The sequence below is a fragment of the Ambystoma mexicanum genome, chromosome 5p (assembly GCF_040938575.1).
Source record: "Ambystoma mexicanum isolate Mex_15411 chromosome 5p, UKY_AmexF1_1, whole genome shotgun sequence".
In the NCBI taxonomy this organism is placed as follows: domain Eukaryota; kingdom Metazoa; phylum Chordata; class Amphibia; order Caudata; family Ambystomatidae; genus Ambystoma; species Ambystoma mexicanum.
Window position 1 is genome coordinate 1,147,101,312 of NC_090930.1, and position 19,109 is coordinate 1,147,120,420.

Genomic DNA, 19,109 nt, shown 5'->3' on the forward strand with positions numbered 1-19,109 from the left:
TGAAATTGTGATAATATTTGCATTAGACAGACAGTGAGTATCTAGCAAGCTATTCGGATGGCGTTGTAGCCTGTGTTTAATAGAAGAGAGTGCACTATAATTGCAACCAATAGGTGCACCCTCCAACATTGTGTTTTGTATCTGCAAATAGCAAATGCCTTTAGTTTGAGAGCCTGTATGCACTGTATCGTGTGGTTTGGAATCCTTACATTTCCACAACGTCCATCAAGTCAATGCATCTTGTCCCACAATACAATGCTCAAGACTCTTATGCTGTTTTTAAAATGTCTGAATCCGAGCCCCATACTTTTGTTGTGAGGCTTTAAATTCTTCATTAGTCTGCTTTCTTGTTTTGTCATTTGCGGCATAAGCCCTCTAAGTGGTGGGAGTTCTATCCAGGGCTGTCTTCAGCTGACTCTCATCTAACAGAACTGTATGGTTTCGAAGCACTCGATTGAGCCGTGTTTTTTTTTTCAGATCGAGCCTGGATGATTACTGTCCCTCTGAGCAGGTGGACGTCATTCAAGAGAAAGTGCTGGATGTGCTCCGCTCGCTCTACGGCAGCCTGGATGTCCACTTTGAGTTTTCCCCCGGTTCCTCATCTGTGTGAATGAGAAAGAACCACGTTGCTCCAGAGGGGTCGTTATTTGAGAGATGTTGCCCAGCTGCCTATTGAGCAGTTGACCTTTTAAACTGTGCTCTTATTTAAAAGGGCCCTTTGACCAGCACCACAATCCATCGCAGTCCTAGGCACTTCAATAGATCGTTCATATTTTTGGTTTGATGGACAGTGAACTTCATAAAGTTTGTGCATTACCGTGACAATTTCTCATCTATGTTAAAATGCTGCTTTACGGGGTCCGGTTTATGGATCACTGCTAAGTGACATAATTTGTTACGTAAACAATTAGACTTAGGACCTCAGTGCTAGAGCCAAAGTGATTGGTCCAATGTTAACAGACTCTATGTAGTGTTCGTGAGAGGAGGAAGCAGACGGCCAATCCTTGTAGAGTTTTTTTTTTTTTGGGTTAAGGGCGATCATAAATGAAGTTGTTAATATGTCTTAAAACGTTTTCCCTGTAACCACAGTGTTGTTCATCATTGCAGCGATTGCATGGAGAGAAAGAAGCATATTTCTTTAAGACTACAGTCATGAATACCAATTCATCTTATTATATAAAAAATAGGTCTGACATCCTCATAGTGAAAAAGAGTTCTCCATATGTTAAAATTAGCTTTGTGGAAGATAATACACGTTTGCATACTCTAAATGAGGCCTTAAAACTGCCGAGAAATTAGTCTTCAAATCTTTATGCTGCCCGTTGTGAGGAGTTTCTGATCCACATAAATTTCAAGATAGACTATCCATTGTGTCCACTAATAATGTTGAAGATAATTAAAAGAGAAGGCACTTATTGTGATCTTTTTCCACCTGGTGGGTAAAAGCTTTATGTCGGAGTATATCAACATCTGCCCGTTTTATAAAGAATTGCAAACCTACCTTCATCCATTTCTGGACTGCCATGCCTGCCCTATGTTTATGAAGTTTGTTTGAATATTTTGGAGACACTTGAAGTCTTGGGGCTATATGAACATTTCACTAGAAAAGACAGGATAGGTAGGTTTTGTTAAAATCCTGGAATGTTTAAACTTTGTGCCCTCTGAAGATCTTGGGACACTCTCAGCTGGGAGCTTTTTTGGAGATCTAGATGCTTTATCAGAAGAGGGGTACTGAATGGATATCAAGTCACTTGGATAATTGCGCTGTTAGTCTGGCAACATTTTTCCTTTCTCCTGCAGGACACTTGATTATGTGTGCATTATTAACACTTTTTTGCACCGATTCATTTATGTTTTTATGTGGCGAAATTGTTATGGGACTGGTAACTAACATTTGTAAGATTTTAATCGAAGTGGGATGTTAATTGTGAAAGGTTTGTTGTAAACCACTACACAATTAAAATAAATATATATGTATATATTCAGAAAAACAATGCTTTGGGAAAAAGCTATCAGTTCCATATAATATAAAGAAAGGTCTGCCTCTTGGTTAGAATTGAAAGCCTCAGAGTTTTGTGGGAGTTTGACGACTTCAAAGCGTTGTTTTATCAATTTGCAATGAAGGAATCCATTATTTTGTCTCTAGTGCTTTCTTCTGCATTTGTTTTCAAATGTGGGATTGTTTTGTACTCTGGTCACAGAGGGGCTTCAGGGAGAAAAAAGAAAAAGCTAAACTTTACAATAGTAACTGGAACTCTGTTCCGTTGCCTCCGTGTCTGCATTAAGCTCCTCTACCACTCAAGGACGCAATCCACCATCATGCCATACCTCCTCTGTCCATCGCTCTACGGAGTTTCTGCCATTGGGCCACATAAAGCAAGTGGTGTCTGAAGAAGGTTCCCCGCTCCCTAGCTGCTGTCACTCCTCACTGTGCCCATCTGTAAAGGCAGTAGTTCTTCCAGCCTTCAGTGGCCGCACATTCACCCTAATGTACACCTCTGTACCCAGTACGATTGATAAAGGAAAGATCGCTCTAGGGATGCACAAATCTGCCTGGCCTATTGGTACTTTCAGATGTGGAGGAGCGACTTCTGCTTTGCCCCCATGAATTCTTCTTAGTTAATTTCAACTGTGAATTGGGTAAAATAGTGTTATAGCCGCTGAGGCTTTTTGAATCGACATCGGCGGGAATATAACTGTAAACGTATCTTGGGTGCTCGCCTCAACTCAAGGTATCTATCGAAAGGGCAATTGTCTGTTTGAATAGCTTTGTCAAAAAGGCTTGGCCTTCTCATTAGAATCCCTATATTATGCAGGCCGGGGTTATTGTTGGATAGCCTCGCACTCATGAGCAAACAAGATCATGTCCCATTAGGAAAATAACTAACTTGCTTTTGGCCCATTTCTCATTGGCTAATTCCTCGGCAACATAGGGTCTGCAGCCTTTCCCTAAGCCCTAACTAGCCACTATGTTATTATCGACCAGTAAAATGCACTGCCTCCTACAAATCATTATTGAGGCAATATTCACTGAGGCAGCGGGACGACCCTGCCGGGAACAGCCAGCCACCCAAGTTAAGGGCCTGAGTAAAGCCAGGGTTTCTTGGAGCATGTAGCGGTGCCGTTACCAGTAGGGGTCCGTCCAATTCTGAGGTGAATATTGCTAATAACACCTATGAGCATCACACGTGAATGCTAAAGGCTTGTTTGAATAAAAAAAAAAAAAATCTTACCCACTGATGCCTGAAGCAATTTTGCGCTTCTAAAGTCTGTTTTCCTTCTTGATTACCTTGACGTCATCAACAAGGAAAGGTGACTTTAGAAGCACAACGTGACTTCAGCATCAAATTCAAACATGCCCTTACCACTTGCTTGTGATCCTCGCAGGTGCTAAGTGCCCTCTTGCCCTCGAGGGAGCAGGCAAGGGGTTGAGGGGAGAGAGGGCGTGGAAGGGACCGTCGTGCTGCAGATGGGGGTGGTCCCAAGGGGAACGCGCAAGCGTCCCCCCCACCTCCCGGGGTGGTTTTGGGTGCTGCACAGTCCAGCAAGCTGGCCTGCGCCTAAAGCACCATCCCGGGGGGTTTATATGGGGTCCGGGAAGGTTCGGGAGCAAGCAACGGTTGGTGAGGTAGCGTTTGTCTGTTAGCGTTTGTCAGGCCGCTGCTCCCAAGCCTTCCCTGCTTTGGCCTGAGTTTGTGGCATCAGTCTTCCGGTGGCTGGGGCTTTGTTGGGTGAGGGCAGAGATCTTGTGGGGGCCAAGTCGGGATACATATTAAAAAAATAAAATAAAAAAAACAAATACTGGGAACAGTGTATATTAAAGGGTGTGCTATGGATAAAGCAATGCCCCTCTTTACCTGCGGGGGGGGGATCTGCCTTCAGGCAGACCGCAGGCCCGTTTCTCGTTCCCTCGTTGCTGTTGCCATTGTGGGTTTTTGTGTCAGAGCCGCGCCCGTGGGCCCTGGTTTCTCCCACGTGATTCTGGTGTTGCTGGGTGTGGGGGTGCGGGCACGCATCGTTTTCTAGCTACAAGGGAGGGAAGCATGGAATAGGCTGTTTTCCCGGTCGTGAGTTCTTGATTGCACGCAAGGTCCTTGCAGTGCTGTATTGTGCCACAAGGGGGCAGTGTGGTGTGTGCCTCAAAGCGGTATCTATCTTCCCTGAATCTGTGAGGCAGATTTTGGCAGCTGTGTCAGGCGTTTAGGTGGGTAAGGGCAGACTGGTTAGGCAGTTGTTTATTTTAGTTTTTTCTAGGTGGTCGGACCTTCACGTTTGGAGCCATTTTAAGAGGAGAGTGCGGTTTTTACAGTTGGCCACCAGGTGGCAGTGCTAAGCAGACGATTTTCACAGTTTGTTTGCTGGGAGAGGTGGGAGCGTTGGGAGAGGGGGGCATAATAAATTATTTAGTAGTAGAGGGAAATTTTAATTTACAAAGTTATTTTGGGGTGGGATAATAAGGTTGGATAATTTTAGCCTTTGATGTCAGGGGTGGTGGGGGGGTCCGCAGTGGTGTTTTTGTGTGTTGTATTTCATTTTACGTGGTAAGACAGCCAGCAGATGCCCGTGCAGGGAGATCTAGATAACCAGGCTCGGGAGGGGCGGGAGGGAAATATTTTGGGGTGTGGCAGAGGTGGGTATCAGCGATTGATCTAGTGGAGCAGGATGGCAGTACAGGGTGCTGGGTCTATGGGTTTGGTGGATACCCAGTCTTTGCGGGAGACGCTCTCCATTATCAACAGGGCATCAAAAGCCCAGCTGGAGGAAGCAGTGCTAGAAGTTACAGGGGAGAGGAGAAGGAGCTGGGAAGGGGAGGCCACAGCGCAGAGCAGCATTGGATGGGGCCCTCTCAGGCAGGGCAACCGGGAGTGGGGAAGCAGATGTCTGGGGAATAGGTAGCGGGCCGGGATTTGAGGGGCTGGGTGAGGCTGCTAGCGGAGGAGGAATAATGGCAGAATGGGGAACAGGACGGGTTAGTGACGATGTTGGGGCTGGTGTGGACCCAAGAGGTGTGGCGGTGCAGGGAGGCCGAGAGGGGAAATGTCTGCAGAAGAGTGCAGGTGGGCGGAGGAGGACTCTATCCCAGTTAGATAGCGAAGGAAGAGGAAGGTATGGAAGTGACCTCCCTGCAAAATAGGGTGGTACGCAATGGGAATGGTAAGGCCCCCATGGTCATAGAGGAGGTGGAAGGAGAGGGCTTCAGAGCGGCCCCTCCCGGAGGTGGAAGAGGACAGCCTAGAGGGCGCAGTATGGCCCGTAGCATGGTGGAGCGCAGGGTACCCCTCACACAAGAAGAGCAGGAAGGGGTTGGCGTGACCCCGCCGAGAAAATGTCACAGGAGCATCGGGGTGGAAGCCCCGTGCTCGCCCGAAGAGGATCTGCTCGGCCCAAGCGTTCGCTCTCAACATGAATGGTATTTAACAGGGGAGGATGAACTGGAGGAGGAGAATTATGGGCGTTGGGGTGGGGGGGGGATAAGGGGCAAGGAGAGTTGCTGGGGAGAGAAAAGGTGCAGAAGGGTTTAAGGTTTGGGGAAGATGGGCGAGGGGTAGTAGGAGTCTTGAGAGTACAGCGGGGAAATGGGCTGGCACACTCTGCTGATGTTTTTTGTCCCCTCAGCAGGAGCCCGGTGAGGAAGGAGAAGGAGGGGTGTCGGTGTGGAGGCCAGGATGACGCGTGTAGGTGACAGCGGGGCAGAAAGAGGTGAGCAAGAAAGGGAGTGGTCAGCGGCATGGGTCAGGCTTGGTACTAGGGGGGACACAGCAGGGGGTTGGGGCATAGGGGAAAGTGGGGAGATGGAGAGGGTGTCCGCAAGGGCATTGGTGAGGGTGAGCGGAAGAAGTTTCTCCTCAGTTAAAGTACAAACGGATAAGGGTGCGGAGCCTGTGGCCCAAGGAGTGGTAGAGGTTCCTACGGAGAGGACGGTGGAGAGTACAAAGAAGGCCAAGAAGATGCCTTAAATGGGTCTTACAAAGCCACTGGGCGCGCATCTGATGCTGGTGACAAAGGAAAAAATATGGGCAGGGGAGTTTGTGGATGTTTTTAAACTCTTACACAAGGAGGTGAGACCAAAAGAAGGGTCCAAGGAAGAAGAGCAGGAGTTGGCAGCAAGACCAAGGGTACGATTGACAGTTGAAAATTGGACATCAGCATTTATTATATATGCTAGTGTTTACTGCGAGAAGTTCCCCGAGAGGTGTGAAGCATTGCTAAAATACATTGACGTAATCAGGAAAGCCTTTATGCGTTTTGGAGGATTTGCAAGGGTGAGATATGATGAAAAATGTAGGGCAAGGATGGGTAAGGACAACCAAGCGGTATGGGGATGGATCGACATGGACCTATGGTTATAGTGAATGGCGCCTGCGCGTCCAGCACCGACGCTGCATACAGCAAGTGACTTTGATGCAGGAATGGGAGTGCCATTGGCTGTGGATAAAACTGAAGGGCCGGCGGTAGTGTTGATCTTTTTAGGGATAGAGTTGGATTCTGTGGCCATGACCTCACGCTTGTAGGGTTGCTGGAGAAGGCGAAGCGGCCCAAAAAATTACACTGGTGGACATACAGAGTTTAGTGAGGCATCTCAATTTCACGTGTTGGGTAGTGGCCCCAGGTCGCACTTTTTGTAGAACCATGGCACATTTTATGGCGGGGGCTAAGTATCCACATCACAGTGTGAGGATGTCTGGAGCAGTATGAGAGGATTGCAAGATTTGGCTAAGTTTTCTGGAAGAATTCAATGGAGTGTCAATGTGGCTGCAGGGGGGCCCAGTTTCGTGGGAGGTTCAAGTTTTTTCAGATGTGGCAGGTTCAGGAGGTTTTGGAGTATTCTGGGAGAGGTAAGGGGTGTGCCGAAAAGTGGCCTGAACTTTGGCTTAGAGGAGGAAGTAGCATAGCCTTTTTGGAGTTGTTGCCGTTGTTAGTGGCACTGGAGTTGTGGGGCGGAGGGTTGCAGAATAAGAAAATACATTTTAACATCGACAATGAGGCAGTGGTCATTATTGTGAACAGGCAGTCAGCTAGGGACCAGAGGTTAGCCCGGCTAATGAGAGAATTTGTACTGCAATGTATGAAGTTGAATGTGGTGTTTAGAGCAACACATGTGCCAGGGAAGGATAATGGCATTGCTGATGCATTATCTTATTTTCAGTGGAAGAGATTCCATGGAATGGCATCAGAAGCGGACATGAGCGGCATCGTGTCCCGGAGGAGCTGTGGGGGCTAGGAAACTGAGAGCACTGTGCTTAGTAGAGGGTTCTCTAGCCCCTGCATCTAGGACGGCATACAAGAGGACATGGTTGGACTTTATAAAAGGGGGAGCGCGCAGTTGGAAGGGTATGGAGGATGCAGAGGAGTGAAGAAGGGATGATGTGGTTGATTTTATACTCTGGTGTATGGACAAGGGTTGGTCTAGGGCAACCATAATAGGGAAATTGGCGGGTATTGCTTTTTACAGGAAATGGTTTTGGGGTTTTCAGCCCAATGGCAGTGAAATGGCACGTGCGATGTTGGAAGGATGGGCAAGGGAAAAAATAAAGAGTAAGGATAGCAGGAGACCAGTTTCAGATGCCCTGTTATTGAGGTTTTCCAAGGTTTCGGGGGAGGGGGGCGTTCTGGTCATCATGGGAGAGGGTCATGTTTTCGACCTGTTTTTTAAATTGGTTTTGGGGGCATTTACGGTGTCGGAACTGGTAGCGGGGAGAACAGTTGAAGGAGGTCTACTGTGGAAAGATGTACACTTAACAGAAATTACTGTAGATATAAAGATTTGTAGATCAATGACGGATAAGAAAGGAAAGAGCTTTTGGGTGCTTCTGGATAGAGGTAGTAAAGATTTGTATCCAGTGAGGGTGGAAGCATCATGGCGGGAAATATGTAAAGGAAGAGAGGGTTTGGTTTTCTAGCATGAAAATTGGTCTGAGGTGACGGCAGCTCAAGTTTTGGGGGTCATGAGGAGAGCTTTGAGGGAGAGAGCTGAAGATTTTGGTACTCATTCTTTTAGGATGGGGCGGCATCGGAAGGTAGTAGGATGAGTCTATATGAAGAGAAGGTTAAGAGTTTGGGGTGATGAAAATTGGCAAAATACAAGGGATACATTAGAGAGCTGGGTAATGGGGTCGGTTAGTAAAGGAAAGAGATGGGGGTGGGGAGGTGGGAGTAATGCAGTTGGTGGAGAGAAGTCTCATGACATTTTTTCTTTTTGAGATGTGGCACGGAGTGGTGAGTTGCCGCTGAACTGGATATGTGGACACTCCCTAGTGAAATGGGCAGGGAAAGAAGCAGCAAAAAGATTTTTTGGGATCCAGTTGGGATGTAGCTATAACATTGCTTTAGTGAGATGGTCTGGGTAGGAGGGCTCAGGTGGGACCAACTGCTGCCTATGATAGTGGGTTTGAGGGAGTTTCATGGTCTGGTTGCAATAATTTTGCATGCAGGGAGAACGATCTGGTTAGGGATACTGGGGTGTCACTGCTAAAAATGATTAAAAGGGAATCTGAGTTGGTTAAAGGAGATTTGGCTCAGGGTGGGGTTGGTTTGGACCAAGTTGTTGCCAAGAAGAGTATGGAGGGGGGCTGTGAATGAAGGTGCAGTAGTAAGGATGAGGAAAAAGATCAACAGGGAGATGGTGAGGTTTTTGCGGATCCTGGGGTTGCAAACGCTGACGCACCAGAAGATCATTTACTAGGATTTTGCATTATTTCGGGAGGATGGGGTGCATTTGTTATTATTGAGGAACATGTACTACCTGGGTGATGTTAGGTTGGCTGTAGAGGATATTGTAAAGAGTTGGAGGTAGAGGAGAAGTGTCGTAGGGAAGGGGTGGGGCAGAAAGAACACCTCAGTGGAAGGTTTTTCTGGTGAAGGGGACATGGCCCTTTGGACGATGGGTGGGGAAGCACAATGGGGTACTAGTGCAGTAAAGGAGGGGGTGGTGCTGTTTGAACGAGCAGGCTACCCCGGGGTACAAAGAGGGGGAAGAGGTATTTAAGGAGCGCCGTGGCTTCGGGAGAAGATGGGAGAAAGCGGGAATGATGGTTGAGAGGAATTTAAGGGGAGGGGAGGCAGCAAGGGACAAGAAAGAAGGGATATAAATTGTTTATTTATTCGTTTTGGCAATTGTTAAAATGGATATGTTAGTCTGTAAGGCCAGGGAGCCAGGTTAGCGTGTTTTGTGAGCTGTTGTCCTGTCACATTAAAGCAACCTTTTCCATTTAAAAGCGAGTCTGGATTTTTTGTGCAGTAAGCCCAAATGGCTGCTCAGAACACAGAATATATCTGTTAATACAGCCCCCATTCTGAGCTTTCTGATTGGCTAGCACCCTATGCAAGGGTGTTAATGACCAGTCAAATCACCTCACATCAGCCGAAGTGGTGAGGTCAAGAAAGGATAGTTGTGGCACCTTATGGAATGTGGGTGAAGACTCATCATTGCCACAAGATGTGCTGTACCTGCCCAGTGCATGCAAAGGCTACTTAAGCTTTAAATCTATCAGTCTAATGCCTTCTGTGGAAAAGGGTTAAAAACAAGGAATCAAAGTATTGGGGCTTCGTCTACAGCTATACAAAATAGTCCCCATGCAGCACTGACTTTGTTTTTTAGTCCGGGAACAGTTCACTGTGATACACAGAGGTGCTCTTCATTCATATGAACATTCAAATCACTGTGATTTAATCTCTAGCGGACAACCTCATATGAATCATAGATGACCAATGCCTGGGAGAGAATTCTTTGTCGTGTGGCCACTAAGACTCTGTATCAGCCAGATTTTGGGCTGTGGAGGATTTTGGCAATTAAACTCACGTGTAATCGAGGTGGCCGGGCATCACGCGGCTGGGGGATGTGTACCCGGAGGGAACATTCGTATCGCAATCGATAGAGTTGGAGGTTGGCTTGGGTCCGTTTTTCAATATCGTCGAACGAGGGAGGCCTTCCATGCATGGGACCCGGGTTTCCTGGCAGAACCTGTGGCGTCCACTTTTCTGCAATACATAGGGGCATGTGGTTTCCACAGTTTATAAACTAGCACAGGGTCATATGCCAAGGTGCTGCATCAGTTCTAAATTTAAGTGGGAGAGGGTCTATTTAATGACAAGCTGTGGAGCGGTTATGCACATACACTCGCAAAGTGGCAGTAAGCGCAAGGTATAACCTTATACAATACAAGATACTGCATCAGGCCTACATGACCCTGGCAAGGCAGGCAAAGATTAATCATGAGGGTGCTTGTAAAAAATGTGGAGAGGCAGGTGCCATTTATTTTCACATGGTGTGGTCTTGTCTGCCCATACAGATTTACTACGTTGGCATCCTGGTGTGGGTCATTGCTAAGGCGATTGGAAATTCGATCCCTCCCCAACCTATGGTGTGTCCCCTGGTGAAGGGGGTGGGGGTTGCGATTTGTCATTCTTCCAAGAAACTTCTGGCGATTTGCCTTATTATGGCTAAGACACCTATTTTGTTATCTTGGACTCGCCCTGCACCTCCAATTGTGGAACATTGGCATTTGCCGCCAGCAGCACGGCCGTCGGATGTATGGTCGGAGTTTAGGAGACTGTTTGGTGCGGTTTTAGAGGCTGCCCGGAGTGATGGGGCCAGAGGAGCCTTAAATGTTGGCTTACAGGGTACAAATGGGTTGCGATTGCCGCTGTAATAACGTGAACAACGAAGGGGCCCGCAACTCTCGCCCCTCGAGACATAAAAAGCATGCATCACTGTGTTTATGCAATGTTTCACCCCCGCCCTAGATGCGACTGACTGTGTTGTTCTTATCGTCGTATGTTTTGTGCAATGACTTCAACAATAAAGATTACAATAAAAAAATCATAGATGCCAGGTGAGTTTTTCAGATCAGTTTCTTGAATGAGAAATTGTATAACAATTAACATCATGTATAATGCGGTAAAGTGTTCATTGGAGGTTAGGATGCATAGAACCGAATTTGTATAAATACGTCGAATCAACATGTTATTTGTGGTTTCAAGTACCTTTTCAGTTTGTAGTCTTGTTTGTAAACAACAAACTTATAGCAATAGTTCTCTGTCTATATGAAACACTGTGAAAGTATTCATAATATGTTCTTTATGGTGTGCTGCACGTTTTAGTGTAATGACAATTGCAGAAATGTTGTACTACTGTTTTGTGACCAGTGGGTGGCATAATAAACCATCCTAGCCAATGTGAATGTCTCAATGTATTTTTTATTGAACAACTGAAACGTTTCTCCATCATTCGCCTGCTTCCCACGGTACCCGTTCGGTCACTGTTACAGACTGCCCAATCTATATTCTAGGAATGTACCTATTTATGTGTCTATACAATAAAATTAACAATGACTGATGAAGAATGCTGCTGTTTGTTATTAATGGTGCCTGTCGGATATTCCATGCTCTCAACAGCTGTATACGAATAAATACACTACTATACTTGGAGGTGTATCAGTCACTCGTCTGTGGTTATTTTACGACTAAGGAAGTGTACCTTTTTTGATCAGGCGGATGTGTGTCTAAACACCAAAGGCTGCTTTATGTGCTACACCGACTCCAAATTTCAATATTTTTTGGCCAAAACAATGGGTTTGACATTTGAGTAGGCCTTAGATAGGCATTTGATATGCACTGCCATAATGGTAATACCTGGCCATAAGATCACAACAGAGTTCAAATGGTTTGAGTACCTGGACATATAATGGCAGTGCCAGGGAAATGCCTATATACTGCTTGTACGTTAACCACAACTGTTGGCTTTGCCGTGGTTCCTTTTCAAAAGGAGACCCACCTTGCTTAGAAGCCAAGTGGCTGTAGGCCCACTGGGTTGAGACATTTTTATTACACCAGGAACTGATTTATAGCTGTTATTATGGCATTACCGTTCAAAGTATTGGTTAGAATAACAATGGCAGCCGCAAAATAGCACATAATTGGTTGTTACTGTTAACTATTGAGCAGAGTGTAGACTTGGTATTCCCGGCAGGTGGTGGGGTGTATTCTGCGGTCCTACTTCTGAGATACATCAGAAAGATCCCAAGAGAGTGTGTTTGTAAGGGGTAGTGGGTGTAAATGGCCATAGGAATTAGTATAGTCATGGGCAATCAATGGGTGGGTAAAAAGCCAAACGCCCACATTCTGTTTATCTATCCCCACCGAACTTCTATGTCAATAGTTTTGATTTACAGGTGCTTTAAAGCACCACCTCGTAGCAAAAACTAGAAACCAACAAAAAAGCAGGCAGCAATTTGAATCTGTCACCCCATGCCATTTACCATACTGCAACATATTTCTGTGTAATATAACATTACTAGAGCAAATATAACAATGCAATTTTGTTATTTTTTTATTTAAATAAAAGTATATTCCAGTTTACAAAGAAAGTGCAATTTAACAAGACCTACCCGGATTTGGGGCGATATCCAATGACATTTCTCTGAGACCATGCTGTATCAGCTAATGCACGCCCACGTTCTGAGCTTGCATTTGGTCCCTCCCTACTGCACCTTTCAATATCAACTACCAATGTCAACTGCTTCCACTTTTTGGAAGACAATACAAATTTACCTGTTTCCTCTTTCCGTCTCTGGTGCGCTCGTCCAGCGCATTGATTACCCTACTTATCTACTTATTTGTTTAATTTAATGTTAATCAGGTTACCCTACACCAGTGGTTTTTTATATACTGAGCTCCTTCTCCCCCTTCAGTAAACATATTATTTTTGCCCTGAATGCCAGCCTGCCCCCTCATACCTGTCACGTTGACACAAGAGTTCCGGCTTATAGGGAGGGGGGAGGGTGGGTGGAAAGTGACGTAGGGGGGCGGGGTGTGGGCAGACAGTATTGTAGGTTGAATAAATAAGATGCATGTCTACTTTCTACCGTGCTGCGTAGCGCACGAAAGAACGCCAGTTAGGCTTCCACAATGGCGATGAAGTCAGAAGACGGTGCACTGAGAGTGCAATAAACCACACCGGGGTGCCGCCGAGAGGACGCCTGGATAAGCGGAGACCAGCGTCTCACATGGCGCAGAAGGAGGTCGCGCGGTGAGGTTGTGCCGACCTGGCCTATGCGCATGCAGTGCTGGATGTCTGCTCGATCACAACGTTCACATTGGAACATTTGTATTAAGGCAGCTGATTATCCCGGGCCACGACAGTGATCTTCAAATAACGCTTGCAGCAGAGCAGTAAGGAGTCCTGGGCCACGGAGGTGACTATAAAACACACGGTGAGAAGGGACAAGAGGGCTGGCCCCAGCAGATGGTGCTTGTGCCTGATAAAGGCAGCCATCAACATGCTATGCCTATTTTCAAAGGAAAAGGGAGGATTTTGCAAGCCACAACACAGTGCTAGAGCCTGACAGGTGGCTGTGGTTGCTATCGGCTCACAATAAGAAGGTGAAACAGCTGAATGTGAAGGAACATGTTGGCACAAGATGGAGGACAGGGCACACAGGCCCAGCCCCAGGGGCACAGATACCAGAACAGGCCCCATACAGGCTACCAGACTCTTTGGCGGCACAAATGCCAGGCGCTTTTGACGTCACGGACACAAGCCACATGGGGCCACAGTGGGCTTGATGGATAAGGGATTTTGAACTGAACATGGGGACCACAAGGCCCATTGAAGATGAAAGACAGAAATGTCTCCTTAAGCTCGCAGTAGTTCCTGCCACATGGGATATCATCGATGAGATGCCAGCTGACAGCAACGATTCCATACAGGATCTAAGAGAGGATCTATCTGCATATTTCACTCCACATGCAAATGTGGATTACGAGCGCCACCTGTTTCAAAGCACCAAACAAGCAAAAGGTGAGACCATGGATGCTTATGTCATGAGACTCAGAATTAAAATGAAACACTGTGATTTTGCGAACTACTCCAACACAGAAGCCCTGCGATCTCAGATCATCGCGGGATGTGAATCACAGACATTCAGGCGGAAGCTGTTACAAATATCCAGCACGTTAGAAGAAATACTGACACTAGCATGGGCTGAAAGGGCAGTCGACTCGCAGGTGGAAAGTTTCAACACCACCACGCCAGTGGAAGCAGTCCTCGACTCCAGCAGGAGAGGAGACCAGAGGACTGATTTTGCTACAAATGCGGGTTTGAGTACCCACCCGAAGGCTCGTGCCCTGCCATTGGCCAACGATGTGCCGCGTGTGGAGAGGAAAGTCATTTCAAATCGGTGTGTAGACTATTCAGGGAGAAAGGAAGAGAGCGAGAATTCAAGCCAATGACTTTGCCTCCGGCATCACAGTCATCCGGGACAACATTGCATCCCCCACCGAGGCACCGAACCTAAAGAGCGAGAATCGGGTGATGAGAGACATAGACGTGACAGGAGAGAATGGAGAAATGGAGAAGGTACGTCACCAGAATGAGACCGGAACGCAGATCCAGGCTTGTGCACTATCTAGTAGAGCAATCTCTGTCTGAGTCAGACATCATTTCATCAGGGAGTGAACAGAGGAAGAAAGCATATGTCTACGTGCTGGGCAATCCAAAAGCTACAGAACACAGTCCGACTTTAATCATAAAACTCAACGAAAGGCCCACAGAGTTCCTCATCGACACCGGGGCTACCGTAAATGTAATCGGCGAGAAAATATTCAAGGACCTACCTCAAAGCCCGAAGCTTATCCCTGCCACTGTAAACATGTATGCTTAGGGTACAAAAACACAGCTCAAATGCATAGGACAATTCGAGGGGTCATGCCGCTACAAGGGACAAGAAGAAAAAGTGCCCATGTATGTGCTGGCGACGTAAATGAGAGTGGCGGCTTACTTAATTTCAAGGCAGCCATTGACATGGGTCTCATACATAGCCTATACAAAATCATGGTTCATAACTATATAGATCCCGTAGCAATGATCACTAACCTCTACCCCAATCTCTTCAAAGGGATTGGGAAACTCCGAAACAGACAAGTGAAGCTGCACATAGATGACACGGTGTGCCCAGTAGCACAACACTACAACGGCATACCTGTCAATATCCAAAAAAGGTGGAAGACGAGCTACAAAAGCTTCTGGAACAGGACATAATAGAACCATCCAAGGGCCCCACCACGTGAGTATCGCCCATTGTGCAAGTGCCTAAAAAAGGATCCGACGCCATCAGGCTGTGCGTTGATATGAGGAGGCCCAACCAGGCCATATGAAGGGAGAGGCACATGGCTCTGCGCATCACTGACATGATGTTCTGACTTGAGTGTCGTGTAGACCGTTGAGACCTCCGTCCCCACGTGACGCACAGGGGAACCAAAAGAACCCCGCTGTGCGACCTTTGGAGCCACAGGTGGGAGATGTTACTTCCTGGATCCACGGAACCTCTGGAACACTGATGCTGCTGCAGAAAGAACGGGGTTAAGTACCAGGCAAATACAATAGAATACAAGAATCACAAGATCTGAATAATCTTACCTATCTGGTGGTTGGAAAACCCGGGAAACCTAGTGAGGGAGGTTCGAGACTCAGATGAGAGGCAGTCCCCAGAACAACAGGGACCGGAGTCACACGTGGACACAGGACAGCCCATCTGAATCTAGAGCTGGAGGCGTAGCGTGAGGCCCCAAAGGGCAATGGCGTAGAAGTCCAACAAAGTTCCAAGGGATGATCCGAAGGCAGGTGAGGGACGGGCTGAGGTTCGTTAATGAGTAAACAGTTCCAAGCAAAGGTACAAAAGGATAATCCGAGGGAGTCCAGGTGAGTGATCCAAAGTCAAGATAAACCAATAGAACAAGTCCAAACGTAGTCGAAAGACAGCTGAGAAGCGGTGAGTGCTCCGTGCATCAAGTGTTATGTACTGTGCGCTTCCGAGTCATGTGACGCCTTCCATCGTCACGTGACGCCTTCCATCGTCACGTGGGAAACGCCGCTCTGAATCACGTGAGCGGATGATTGTTCGATGCGGAAGCGTTCCGCTGCCCCTTCTGCTGTATGCTCTCCATGGCAACTGCCAATGCAGGAAGGGCTGCAACCGGGCACGTACACTGTAATCGGTACGGAGCTTTCGGTTCTTTGGGGCAACCACATCACGTGAGTCTCGAAACCTGGAGGGAGTAGTGTGGGAACCCGGGGAAGGTGTTGTGGAGGTGCTAGCAGTGTTCTGGTGTGCAGAGGAGCGTCTAACACATGATCCATCTTTTGAATGGAGCCAGGGTCTTCTCAAAGCTGGACTTAAAGAAAGATTATCATCAGTTGGTACTAAGCCCGGTAAGCAGAAACATCACTACATTTGTCACCCACCTGGGGTTGTACCGGTACAAGAGGCTGAGCTTCGGGGTCTCCTCAGCGGCGGAAATATTTCATGCCGAGGTACACAATGGGGTAAAATACATCCCAAACTGTGTTAAATACAGTGACGACATCCTTGTATTCGGAACGGATGTCAGCAAGCACGACGAGACCCTGGCAAAGGTGTGCAAGGCATTAGAAGCTGCAAATCTCAGCCTCCACCAAGAGAAGTGTGAATTCAGGAAATGGACCTCACGCTTCTTCAGTCATGTCTTCTCCGAAAATGGCATGACACCGGATCCGGAGAAGGTGTCGGCGCTAAACGAAACAGCACCACCAGGAAATGTCTCTGAACTGAGGTCATTTTTAGGCCTTGCCAGCTATTGCACAAGATACATCAAAGACTTTGCCACGGTCAGTTAGACTTCCACAGTACCCCACCCCAGCCGGATGGCTGGGGTGGGGTACTGTGGAGGCAAGTAGGAGGGGTACCCCAAAGGTTTGAGGAAGACATACCCATACGTCTAATTCGACGCCTGGATATTACGGGGCATATTGTTTATTTTAAAAATGTATTGAGCAGCTGCTACCTTCATTACAGAAATCCTTCGTTTGACATTTTGTAAAAAAAAAACACTGTCACAGCCCGAGGGATCAACAACAGACTCAAATTCTGGGGACATATAAAGGAGATTTATTATACCAAACACCCACCGGGTAAGACCGAAAACACAGGATTGGTCTGAAGAATAGGTGCAGCCAATTGAAGAGGAAATCTTTAGGCTTTATTTAGTTACACATTTTTCCCCTCCTGCACCCACCAGTGAGGATCTCGGGGCCTGCAGCCCTTATCAGGTAATGGCCGCATCTTGTGCATCTTGGTGCTCACAGCGGCAAACACTACCTCCCGGTTTTCCAGGGCGGGAGCCCAAGCCACTCCTCTGCACTCCGACTGCCCGTCCTCACTGCCTCTGATTGGATTATTGTGATCTTGCATTGTGCCACCACTCTGCATTTTTCTCCACAGGGATATTGTGAACTTGCATTCTTGAAATTCGCTGTTTTGTGTCACCACTCTGCTGCATTTTTCTCAACTGGGATCTTGTTGTGAACTTGTATTCTTCTTGCATAATGGACCAAGCAGAGCAGGCGGCATTGTTGTCCTGTAGAAATCCCTTCATTTCACAATAGGAGGAACAAGCCTGTAACTAAGACTGCAAATCCCTCCTAGTAACCTTTCTCCTCAACTGCACTCATACTTCCTGCTCATATATAGACCCTCGGGCTAGAATCTATGCTTTGCAGAAAATCTTAGCAACTCTTTAGCAGCTATCTTGGTCTCTCTCCTGTTCCTCACAATGCTAGGGGACTTAAATATCTGGTTCAACATCCCACATAATCCCATGGCACGTTCCCTTCTGGACAACCTGGAAACCCTACATCTGACACAACTAGTATCAGGACAAGCCCACTCTGTAGGCCATACCCTAGACGCAATCTTCAGCTCTCCTGAGCTCATCACCCCTCTTCCGCTAGTCTGGGCAGACCATGCAGCCATCTTCGCTCTCGACTTTAGACCCGACAGCTCCAGGGCCACCCACCCTCTCCCCACTATGGAAGAAAGTCAAAATAACTTCAGACCGGGCAGATTCCCTACTTGCTTCCCTGATCTTCCTACCACTCCAATCAGGTAAGAACTCTATTCACCAGTTTGATCTATGGATCTCAGAAGCTCTTAGCGCACGCACCCCAATCAGATCCTTCTCTGAAAGACAGGGCCTCTCCCCCAGATGGTTGATCTCAGCTCTCAAATCCCAGAACCACATCCTATAACACAGATGGCGGGTAGACCTGTCATTGCAGAAAGCCTCCACCCAGCAGCTCAAAGCCTAAAGAGCAGAAATACGCATGGCCAACAAATCCTGTTGCTGGAATAGAATCATCAACGCGCCAAACACATGAAGGGAACGCAACAAGATTATCTCTGAATTCAAGGCCTCTGTATGCACCGCCTCCTCCCCCGCCCACACCAAAACACTCTGTGACTCACTCGCAGACCACTTCCACAACTTAGCCCTGGAAACAAACCTCGCCATTGTGACTAAAATAGCATTGCTCGGAACCCACTCCCCAGCATCCACGATTGGGTTTTCAGAGCCACCCTCCACTCGCTCGCTTTGTTCTCCTCCTTCTCTCCTATCTCCCAACCTTAATTTCTAAAGCTACTATCCAACAGCCGCCCCTCAGGATCCCTTAGAGACCCCGTCCTCCTACTCTTCTAAAAGAAATCCTATCTTCAACCTGTGTCGGCAACATCACAAGATCCATTATTAACTCCTCTCTCACCTCAGGCACCTTCTGAGCACAATTCAAGACCTCATACATGAAACCACTGTTCCCAAAGCCCACCATCGACCCCCTTCTGCCGACCAACTACATACATATCTTAAACAACCTATTCATAGCCAAACTAGTCGACCAAACAGCATACACCCTGCTATGCCTTTTCAAAGAAACCAACTACCACCTTGGCCCCCGCCCAATCTGGCTGCAGATCCCTACAAGGAACTGAATCATGCATATTCTCCATTTGGGATGATCTCCAAAGAACCTGAGACTCAGGTTTTGCTGCACTAATTCTTCTTGACCTCTCGGCAGCCTTCGACACCATTGACCACCACACCTTCATTGACAGACTTCACTTTCTGGGAATCGAGGACACAGCTCTGAAGTGAATTTCCTCCTTCCTCTCCAACAGATCCCAACTAATACACATGCCTCCCTTCTCGACTCCCAGCCCTGTTACACATGGAGTGCCTCTCTGCCCCCACTACTCTTTAACCTCTACCTGAGCCCCCCCACCTCTCTCACCCACTCACAC

At 47.4% G+C, this 19,109-nt stretch overlaps 1 protein-coding gene across 1 annotated transcript in view; it reads left to right on the plus strand.

Annotated features, from left to right (window-relative positions):
• C5PH5orf22 (chromosome 5p C5orf22 homolog) overlaps positions 1-5,449 on the plus strand; it is a 746,374-nt gene extending 740,925 nt beyond the window's left edge. The window contains exon 10 of the mRNA XM_069613612.1: positions 478-5,449. Coding sequence (XP_069469713.1) covers positions 478-610 — 133 coding nt within the window. The 3' untranslated portion in view covers positions 611-5,449. The remainder of the gene's footprint in view (positions 1-477) is intronic.
• The last annotated feature ends 13,660 nt before the right edge of the window (positions 5,450-19,109 follow it).